The 11519-nt window shown below is 32.9% G+C and overlaps 1 protein-coding gene across 1 annotated transcript; it reads right to left on the bottom strand.

The window, feature by feature from the left end:
* Nucleotides 1-365: 365 nt before the first annotated feature.
* LOC111385248 (wall-associated receptor kinase-like 5) lies at nucleotides 366-1578 on the bottom strand. Its single transcript, XM_023009625.1, has one exon. It carries the CDS (start codon nucleotides 1456-1458, stop codon nucleotides 970-972), a length of 489 nt encoding a protein of 162 aa, XP_022865393.1. The 5' UTR covers nucleotides 1459-1578; the 3' UTR covers nucleotides 366-969.
* Between the last annotated feature and the right edge of the window lie 9941 nt (nucleotides 1579-11519).

Below are 11519 nucleotides of genomic sequence, written 5' to 3'. Positions count from 1 at the left end.
AATGAAATGATAAACAAACTATACAAGTAGCAAAATTTATTTAATAATATTAATAATGATGTAATTATACGACGTTTTCAAAGTGTCAAAATACATATAAACTTATTTTTATTGATATTATGTTGTTTATTAAAAAAATTATTTTTAAATTTTTGACCCCACAATACTAATGGTTTGGGTCCGACGCTGGCTGGCCAATGCAACCAGAACCAAATTTGCTGCCATCACCAAAATAACCGTGCTGGCAAGAGCACTTATAACCACCTGGAGTATTAGTGCAGATTCCATATGGATGACACGGATTGTTCTCGCATTCATTGATGTCTGAAAACGTAGTAGAACGAAAAGAGTCATGGCTGAGTGGCTGAGCCAAAGGAAATTAAAATTGTTCTTATTGCTCTTCGATAATTCATTTTTTGTTTGTCTATAGACAGCTTCTTTGGTAAGCTAGATTTAACACTAATTGACAATACGAACCAAAAAAAGAAGTAAAATTTTTTGTCCATCGTGGAGTAATGTCCAATAATATGTACTAAATATGCTCAGAGTGTTCAAACAGACATTAACTAACCTTGGCAACCTGGTCTGAGATATGGATTTCCCTTGTATCCCTTGGAGCAGTTGCAGTGATATCCTCCAAGACCAGTATCAGAATCAACACAGATGCTATTTTCCTGACAAGCAAATAGATTGGATTTCTGAGCTTCAACACATGTTTGATTCCCAATCACCCAGTCAAATACCATCGGAACAGTTTCTACAATTCTGTGTTCAAAATTGGAATCAGAGACATCAGATGGGTGAAACCTATATCTACCCTGTTCTCCAAGAAAGGAATAGCCACAGCGGTTGAAGGACGAGACCTTCGTGTGATTTCCATAGCTGTTCAGGAAATTAATGTAATTCTTTAGGCCCTTGGGAATGGAGTTTTGGCAACAGCCAATTCCAGAACAAGATCCATCACTCAAGTCACTGCTCTTTGAACATATGGCAGCACATGAACTGATTATCAGTTGCCACTTTTGCCATATAGGAAACATCATCACATCCCACAACTATGAACTTGTTTTCGTTTGAAAAACTGAAAGGCGAGGTGTCATCTATACCATATACGGTTGGAAATTCACGAGTTATACCACCAGTCTGATTGTAGCATCTGTAAGCTATCCCATTGCTTTTGACACGGATTTTGGTTTCTGATATGTCCATAATCTCTCCATTAGTTCTGCTGAGGAAGGGTTTTGGAGGGTTAAAAGATTTAGAACAGTTGATGTCATACCAAGGGCCTATGGAACATCCAGCATCTAAACCAATACCAAATGGGTATGGAACGGAAACATTCCCACACTTGGTGGGGCAGTCGGGTAGCGCGATTGTGCTGTTGTTGATGGTCTGTTTTGATATGGAAAAGCTAAATGGAAGCCATAAGATTAGAAGAATGCAAGCTTTTTGCTGCATATTGCAGGCTGATACAATAAAATTTTTCACAATTATTAAGAATGCTTGATCAACTGATAAAGAAGATAAGCCAAAAACTCTCTGGTTAAATAGTACATAAGTTTCATCCACCAGATAAGTCAGATTATATCATGAACAAGGAGTTGCGCGTTGAAACTTAGAAAAATAATTTTCATTTGTTAAGGTCATAACAACGTTAAATTTTTTAACAGGGAATAATTGAGTTGAATAAGTCATATTTTTTAGGACGGCATGTATAATATGCATTCCGATACTATTGATTAATTAAGATAAATAAATGATCCTAAGTTCTTGAATTCAACATAGCTGCCTAAAATTATTTTACATCCGACAATATATAATTCTATCTTCTGGGAATTGAATTTCAATTGCCCTATAAGCCAACCAAATGGATCCAGGTCATAGCTTTTTCTAAGGTAGCAGAAATTAACTTTTTTTAAGAATTTTTTTTTTTTTTTTGCGAAACAGATTTCTTCTTATTTAAGGGTCCACGAAATGTTTATTTATCAACGTTAAAAATAGTCTTTATATCTAAGTGGAGTTCATCTAGCCCAATCAAAGGTCAACGACCAATTCAATATTCATATCCGTCTTAGTGTTCTCTATCATATATATATATACGAGTATTTAATATTTAGGCGTGTTTGATATACGTAAATGGAAATTATAAATAAATAATTTAATATTTTTTAGCACTTTAGTCTACTACACTGTGGTTGAAAATGCGGTAACTCATCCAACTTATTATTTTTCTGAAGTTGAAAATTGAAGTTTTGTTTTTTGTTTTAGTTTGAGTGGTCTATTTGCTTTCGTCACTGAAGCTTATGTTAATTAAAATTGAACACTGAGGATAGAAAATTGGAAATGTCATTTTGTATAGTTAGAATGACGTTTTTGATTGCAAGATGTACAAAACCGGGATTTATGAATGCCTAGTTTTCAAAACACGAGGTTATTTACTATTTCAATTTGCAACACGATTTTAAGGTAGGGCAATTTTATTTTCTTCCTACCATGACTCTGAATAAAAATTTTCTGAGAGAAACTACTAGGATCCTAGATTAAATCAAAGCTTCTTTGAATTGGGATTTCAGATAAACGATAATGGAAAATAAATGGATTTGGGAATTTGTTGCCAAATCCACGGCTTAAGTTTGATAATATTGTGACTGGTTTCAGTTTGTTTATGACTGATGAGGTTGAAAATCATGGATTTTCCCCCTTTCTCGAGCTCGTTTCTCGAAAATCTCTCAGTTTTTCCATTACTAAGGCCATCTCCAACCATTGCACCATTGCACCAAATTGCACCAAAATTTGGTGCAAACTTCCTCCAACCATTGCACCATTGCACCAAATTTTGGTGCAAAAAATGGTGTAATGAATAGTGTTGCACCAAATATGGTGCAACACTATTCATGTTGCACCATTTTGTACCAAATGGTGCAATGTCCATTTTGCCCTTATTTTTCTTTTTTCAAGGATAAGGGTTAAGGGCATTTGTGTCATTTTCGTTCTATAATAATAATGATAATGATAATGATAATGATGATAATAATAATAATTACTTAATTAATTACACTATTAATTATATTATTAAAGTTTATTATTTTTAATAATATAATCAATAATAATTGACGTAATTGTTAATTTAACGTACAGTTAAATTCGTAAAGTTTACGTTTAAAATTTAATTTAATGTAAAGTTTATATTATTAAAGTTTATTATTTTTGTAAATTTAACGTAATTGTTTATCATAAATTAATAATATAATCAATTATTTTTGTCGATTTAACATAATATATATGACATGTGATAATATAGTAATCAATATATTTGTTAATTTAATGAAGTTATGATTTAGTAATATATATAGTTATAAAAAAATAAATAAATAAATATATTGTCAAAAATCAAAAGAATGAATAAAATAATAAAGCACTGTTCATTTGGTGTAAATTTAGGTATAATGGTTGGAGAAGAATTTTGGTTTGGTGCAAGATTTAGTGCAAAATTTGGTGCAGGGTTGAAGATGGCCTAATACTCAGGAATTGTTAAGATTTGGGGTTCTATCTTGAAGGTCAACCTTATTAAGTGCTCGTTTGACATGACTTTTAAAAAGTCAAAAGGAGCTTTTGAGGTTCAAAAGTTGTTTTTGGACCCGTTTGGCTAATTTTGTTAAAGTGCTTTTAATGGTTGAAAGAACTTTTAGACGAAGCCGGTTCAATGTGACTTCCTCTAAAAGCACTTCTGGAATAAAAAATGCTTTTAAATATTAGTTTTTAAACAAAAATTAAAATAGCTTCCTCCAAAAACTCTTCTACAAGAAGCAAAAGTAAAAACAAAAGCTATGCGAAACACGCCCTAAGAGGAGTAGTCCAAAGCTTTATAAGTTGGATGATGGCTTTGATACCGTGTTAAGATTTGTGATTCCATCTTAATAGGTCAACCTTGTTAAGAGGAGTAGCCCAAAGCTTATAAGTTGGTCTATTTTTTTTCATTTTTATTCAATGTGGGATTTGATCCTTAACAAGAATTAAAGATGTTTTCTTTTTCTTCTTAAATTGCATTTCATTATGTTGTAAGTTTCAACAAGATTTTGAAGACCCGGCAATTGTTGGGAAAATTTACACCGATTATGTGCATATTATATTTTTGTGAATATAATATGCACGTACAAAAATATAATATACACATAATCGGTGTAAATTTCCCCAACAGCAATAAAAAACATCATTGTTACAGCGCATCATTTCAAGATTTACCATTAGTTTGACCACTTTTTTCTGCCAGAACCATGCATTATCTGGGAACTGTAAAAGGGTAGATTTAGCTTGAGTATACGATGCACCATTGGCTTCCCTACGAATAGAGACGCTCCATTGTGGCTTAGAATAGCGCCTTCTGGAACGTCGTGGATAGAGGATCTTTTTATTGCGCAGCTGCAATCAGAAAATGGCCATGCACACATATTTCTTTAGGAAAATGAAATGCATATTTTGGAGATTAAATGGAGAGAAGTACCTGATTAGAGCAAAATCTAGAAGGTTGAATTCTGAAGTTATTGGAAGCCAATTTTCACTTTATGCCTCCAAACATCATTTGAAGAATATTTTAATATACATTTGGATAATTTTGGTAACAGCCTGAATAAGACACTTTTATCCAGAAGCTCAAATAATGGCAAGTCCGGTCGGTGTCAACTCTTCAATTTATTCCTATTTTTGATGGAGAAGATTAAAGGAAAATGATATATGGTAGAGATTTTCAAATTCAAAAATGAAGGATTTGACAAATGAAACAATTTCACACAAGTGTTATGGAAATTGTTAATCGACTGTGGAAATTTAAAATTGCTCTCTATTATGCTCAACTAGATACAAGATGCTTATTAATAAAAATAAAGTTCTTGGAAATACTCTTATATGGTTATTTTGAATAGTTAGATAATTTGTTGTTGTTTATCCATTCACTTATTAAGGAACAACTATTTGGTAACTAGTTAATTTTTTTCTGCAAATTACATAAAGGTGGAAATTTTAGTAAAGTGAGAAAATAAATTATCTACATATTGTAGGTAAAGAGGTTAAGGTTTAAGGTGGATATATTGACACCATAATTGTTATGGGATTAAAAGTGAAATTTCAATTATGCTTAGTAATTAGTTTCTTTCAAAACAGTGTCTTGGACCTGTGGGTCATTTAAATTGGTATTGATATGATTATATAAAAGTTTTTAGATTTTTTATCTGATAAATTATTCAAATTGGTATTTGCAAGAATTAATGATCTGTCGATCTAGTTGTATTCTATTGTGAATCAATGAATACTGAATTTTTTAAATCGTGGATATTCTAAGAAATGTCTAAAAATCAAGTTGTAATTAGGATCTTACTGTAATCACATTAATTTCTAAAATTAAGTACAAAATAAACAACTTGTACAACTTTTATGAGAATTTTGTTTAATAAAATAGATTTTGAATATACATTCCAGCAATAAAATAATTTTGCACGCAGATCCTTAAATTTTTCCTACTTTTTAACCACGCATTCTAAAAAAAAGAATCATTTTTCATTTCAAATAATATTTTCCTAACAAACAATAAAGGTTGTTTTGAATGAAGTGATTTTTTTCCAATACTATATTCGATTCATTAGATGTAATAGATCCTTAACCATCCATTACTAATCACTTTAAACTAAAGGGAAAGATGAAAATAATTTGTTTATTTTGTATTAATTTAATAACATTAGAGTCAATGGGCTGAAGGCAACCATTTTAGACTGGTGCAGGTACCAATTCGTGTCACACGTCATATAAACATACAAATAAGGCCAAAGAAAAGATGCTATTTTTTAGGTAATAAATGATACCATAAACATCAAATTTTCAAACATTATGTATTAATATATAAGTGTTGGCAGTTTCAAGAAATTAACAGTTTTCTCTTGTTTCTTACATTCTATGCAGAGAAAGATGGCTAGTATATTGCAAGCCAATTGCTTCATGGGAAGGTCTCCATTTTCCCACAAATTTGATCATCATTTCAGAGATTCACTCCCTTTTTCTTTGAGTTTTAAGGTGAACAACTCTGTCTGTTCCCTTTGTCATGTGGACAGGCTCGATTAGTAAGTTGAACTGGCGTGGCTGCTGGCTTTCTTTCCTCGAAGTGTGAAAAAGGTTAAAATTAATACTGTACTAATTCAGACAGGTAAGCCATTGTTAATTGCATAGATTTTGCTAAAAGGCCACTCCCAATTAATTGATTTTTGCCATTAATTTCGGATCCTATATGTGGCTATTGAAAATTAATAGATTCACTTATTTCTATCCTAAACAATTTGGCGAGAAATAGAAAAGAAAATTTCCTAAAATTTTTTTAGTAGTTTTCTTATACTCATAACTCAAAAATGCAATTGTTTCTTGAAATAAATCCAAAGTTATATTCGATGTTATAAAATGAGAGGAAAAGAGAATCGAGAAAACTCAATAAACCTTTTGTGTGTATTATTGAAAATCAAAGCTCTATATTTATAGGTAAGAATCAGGAATACAATGATAATAATTTCTAGGGCTACAGGAGTACAAATGTCATTCACCAATAAACTTTAATGGACTTTCCATTTACAACACTCCCCTTGAATGACATATTACAAAATATCTGCCTCGTTAAAACCTTGTTTGATAAAAACCCAATGAGGAAAAAAAATCAAACGAAGGAAAAAGAGTACAGTTATTTTGGAGTATTAAAATTAAATGCTGCCTCATTAAAACCTCGCTAGGAAAACCTAATGGGACAAAACCTAAGCGAAGGAAAAAGAGTACAACTACTCCCCCTGATGTTAATCACTGAAAATTTTTGAGTCGACGCATTCCAATCTCATGAACTAATTTCTTGAATGTAGATGTTGGCAGCGCTTTTGTGAATAGATCAGCCACATTGTCACTTGAGCGAATTTGCTGAATATCAATGTCACCATTCTTCTGAAGTTCATGTGTATGAAAGATTGTCACTTGAGCGAATTTGTTGAATATCAATGTCACCATTCTTCTGAAGTTCATGTGTATGAAATAATTTTGGAGAAATATGCTTCGTCCTGTCGCCTTTGATATAGCCTACTTTGAGTTGTGTGATACAAGCTGCATTATCTTCAAACAAAATTGTTGGATTATCTTTTGTTGAAGTCAATCCACATGATGATTGGATATGATGGGTCATATTTCTCAACCATACACATTCTTGTCCTGCTTCATGGATTGCAATAATCTCAGAATGATTTGAGGATGTTGCTGTCAAGGATTGTTTCACAAATCTCCATGATATAGCTGTTCCTCCACGTGTTAACACATATCCTGTTTGTGATTTAGCTTTATGTGGATCGGAGAGATAACCTGCATCTGCATATCCAACTAAAGCAGATCCTGACTTTTGAGAATAAAACAGTCCCATATCAATAGTACCTTTTAGGTAACGAAAAATATGTTTAACACCATTCCAATGCCTTTGAGTTAGTGTAGAGCTATATCTTGCAAGGAGATTAATAGAAAAAGCTATGTCAGGTCGAGTGCAATTTGCAAGATAAGTTAATGCTCCAATTGCACTAAGGTATGGTACTTCAGGACCAAGAATCTTTTCTCCATCTTCAAGTGGACGAAATGGATCTTTTTTCAAATCAAGTGATCGAACAACTATAGGTGATTGCAATGGATGTGCATTATCCATATAAAAGCGTTTCAAGACTTTTCTGTATAAGTAGATTGATGAACAAATAATCTCTCTAGAAAATGTTCAATTTGTAATCCAAGATAAAATTTGGTTTTCCCCAAATCTTTCATCTCAAATTCATTTATCAAATAATCTGCAGTTTTGTTGAACTCTTCAGAAGTTCCAATTAAATTTAAATCATCAACACAAACTGTCACAATTGCAAATCCAATAATTATTTTCTTTATGAAAACACATGGGCATATATCGTCATTTTTATAACCCTCTTTCAACAAATATTCGCTAAGGCGATTATACCACATGCGTCTGGATTGTTTCAATCCATATAATGATTTTTGCAATTTAATTGAGAACATAGTTCTCGAACATGTATCATTTATTCCTGGCACCTTAAATCCTTCAGGGACTTTCATACATATGTCACTGTCAAGTGAACAGTATGGGAAGGCAGTTACTACATCCATAAGGCACATATCGAGCCCTTGTGACATGGTCAAACTAATTAAGAACATAAAAGTGATGGTATTCATTACGGGAGAATATGTTTCCTCATAATCAATTCCCGGTCTTTGGGAGAAACCTTGAGCCACTAGTCGGGCTTTGTATCTTGTAATTTCATTATTCTCATTTCTCTTTCGTACAAAAACCCATTTGTATCCAACAGGGATTACATTTTCAGGTGTTCGAACTACTAGTCCAAACACTTTTCGTTTCTCCAAAGAATTCAATTCTGCCTGTATGACTTCTTTCCATTTTGGCCAATCATTTCTATTTCGACAGTCATTAACAAACTGTGGTTTAGGATCCTCATTTTGCATAATATCAAGAGCCATGTTAAAGGTGAAAATATTATCTATAACAATATTATTCCGTTCCCATAATTTATGAGATATCATATAATTTATTGAGATCTCATTATTTTCGGACACCTCTGGTTCTTCAGGAACCGTACATTCAATATTTGATTGATCAATCTTTTCTAATGTGATTTCTTCTGAAGTTTTTGGTTGGTTTTTCTCCTGTACTCTTCTTTTTCGAGGTACAGAGTCTTTTGAACCAACTGGTCGACCATGCTTCTGGCGTATTTGAGATTCATTTGCCACAGCAGATTGTCCTGCAGGGACATTAATTTTTGCTGGAATATTTTCTGTTGGAATATATGACTTTGTCACTTTTCTCGTGTCAACAAATACATCAGGTAGTTGAATTACAACTCTTTGCAAATCAATGATTTTTTCAACCTTTTGTTCACATTGATTGCTGTGGGGATCAAAGTGAGATAGAGTTGTCTCATTCCAAGAAATTCTATCTTGTTTTTCAGGATGTAGTTTTTCTCCTCTCAAAGTTGGAAAAGTCATTTCATCAAAATGACAATCTACAAAACGTGCAGTAAATAAGTCACCCGTTAAAGGTTCAAGATATCTAATAATAGATGGTGAATCAAAACCCACATAAATCCCAAGTTTTCGTTGGGGACCCATTTTAGTACGTTGTGGGGGTGAAATAGGAACTTGGACAGCACAACCAAAAACCCGTAGGTGAGAAATATCAGGTTCATGACCAAATGCAAGTTGCAAAGGTGAATATTGATGATAGGCAATTGATCTTATACGAACCAATGATGCAGCATGTAATATGGCATGACCCCAAACAGAAGTTGGGAGTTTTTTTTTCATAAGTAATGGTTTAGCAATAAGTTGTAGACGTTTAATAAACGATTCCGCTAAACCATTTTGTGTATGAACATGTGCAACTGAATGTTCAATTTCATTCCAAATTGACATACAATAATCATCAAATTCTTGTGATCTAAATTCACCAACATTGTCAAGACGAATAGTCTTGATTGAGTAATCGGGGAATTGTGCTCGCAATTTTATGATTTGAGCAAGTAGTCTAGCAAATGCTACATTCCTAGTTGAAAGTAGGCAAACATGTGACCATCTTGTAGAATAATCAATTAATACCATAAAGTAACGAAATGGTCCACATGGTGGGTGTATTGGCCCACATATATCTCCATGTATTCTTTTCAAGAAAGTTGGAGATTCAATATTGACCTTTGTAGTTGAAGGTCTAAGACTAACTTGCCTTGCGAACAAGCTACACATGGATAATCATTAGATAAAAGAATCTTCTGGTTCTTTAAAGGATGTCCTGTTAGTTGTTTATTATTCGACGCATCATTATGGCTCCTGGATATCCAAGTCGATCATGCCAAAGTATAAAACTTTTTGAATCAACGAACTTCTGGCTCGTAACATTATTTGATTCAACCATTTTTATAAATGTAAAATACATGTCAGACGGGAGTGCATGGAATTTTTTTTTATCTGCTTCTTGCCAGATACAAAAAAAAGTGATGCAAAGATATTTAACATTATTTTCTTTCATCCTCTCAATGTGATATTCATTGTAGCGAATATCTTTACAACTAAGCAAATTTCTTCTGGATTTGCTAGAATAAAGTGCATCGTTAATATATAATTTTATATTATTTGGTAAAATAATACAAGCTCTTCCGGAGCCTTCAACGATATTCGACACACCCGATATCGTGTTAACATTATTTTCAGTTAATATTAAGTCCAAAAAGTATTTTTTGTCGTGAAGAATAGTATGTGTAGTTGCACTATCAATTAAGCAGCTGTCTTGACTATCCATCACGAATCTATAAATATAACAAAATAAACAAAATTTAAAAAAAAAACTTGAATTTAGATTTAAAGAAGTAAACATTACTTAATATCATGAAATAAACGGTGCATAATAGAGTTTTTTTTTTTTTTTGTGTGGTAAAGTAAAAACATATTTCAGTCTGAATTTTTAAAACGAAAGAAATACTAGTAAATTAATCTATATCTTCTATCACACCACCCCCAACCAAATGGTAAATATTTCCATTTGGATCAGTAAAGAAATCGAAGACATCCAAATGAGTCACATCAATTGGACCATCATAATCAGCAAAATTAGTCTCCAATTTTTCTTTTCCCTTGATTGATCTCTGGTAGAGATCCACAAGATGTTTTGAGGTACGGCACGTACGTGCCCAATGCCCTTTCATTCCACATCTGAAGCAACTTTCTCCATGTTCCTTTTTAGATTTGCCACTCTCGTTTGTTTTGTGCCTTTTGAATTTATTGCCTTGTTGTTGATAACTTTGTTGATTATTTCTTCCATGATTTATTCCACGTACACGTCCATGCCGGTGTCCATGTCCACGTCCGCGTCCACGTCCTTGTTTTGATATTGTATTTGTTTCAGACAATGTAGTACCATTTGCTTCAGGCAATGGTACAGAACCAGTTGGATGTAATCCATGATTTTTCATCAACAATTCGTTATTTTGTTCAGCAACTAGCAGGCAAGATATAAGTTCTGAGTATTTTTTGAAGCCACGCTCACGATATTGCTGCTGCAGAGCACATTCGAGGTATGAAAGGTGGAAAAAGTTTTTTCAGCATATCTTTATCAGTGATTTTTTCTCCACACAAAGTCAACTTTGAACATATTCTGAACAATTCAGAATTGTACTCACTAACCATTTTGAAGTCTTGCAAACGAAGGTACATCCACTCATAACGGGCTTTGGGGAGGACTATAGTCCTCTGATGATCAAATCTTTCAGTTAACTTTTTCCAAAGAACTTGTGATCTTTCTTAGTGAGATATTCAATTTTTAATCCATCGCGAAGATGGTGACGGAGGAAAATGAGTGCTTTTGCACGATCCTGCAGGGATTCATTGTTTCCTTCTTTTATTGTCTCTCCCAGACCCTTTGAGACGAGATGGATATCAGCATCCAGTATCCA

This window comes from Olea europaea, unplaced genomic scaffold (assembly GCF_002742605.1).
Source record: "Olea europaea var. sylvestris unplaced genomic scaffold, O_europaea_v1 scaffold311, whole genome shotgun sequence".
Lineage (NCBI taxonomy): Eukaryota > Viridiplantae > Streptophyta > Magnoliopsida > Lamiales > Oleaceae > Olea > Olea europaea.
The sequence above is the reverse complement of the archived record's forward strand: the minus strand, read 5'-3'. Positions and strand labels throughout refer to the sequence as shown.

Bases quoted from the DNA above. Each gene is read 5' to 3' on its own strand.
- LOC111385248 (XM_023009625.1), bottom strand. From the start codon at position 1,458: ATGCAGCAAAAAGCTTGCATTCTTCTAATCTTATGGCTTCCATTTAGC.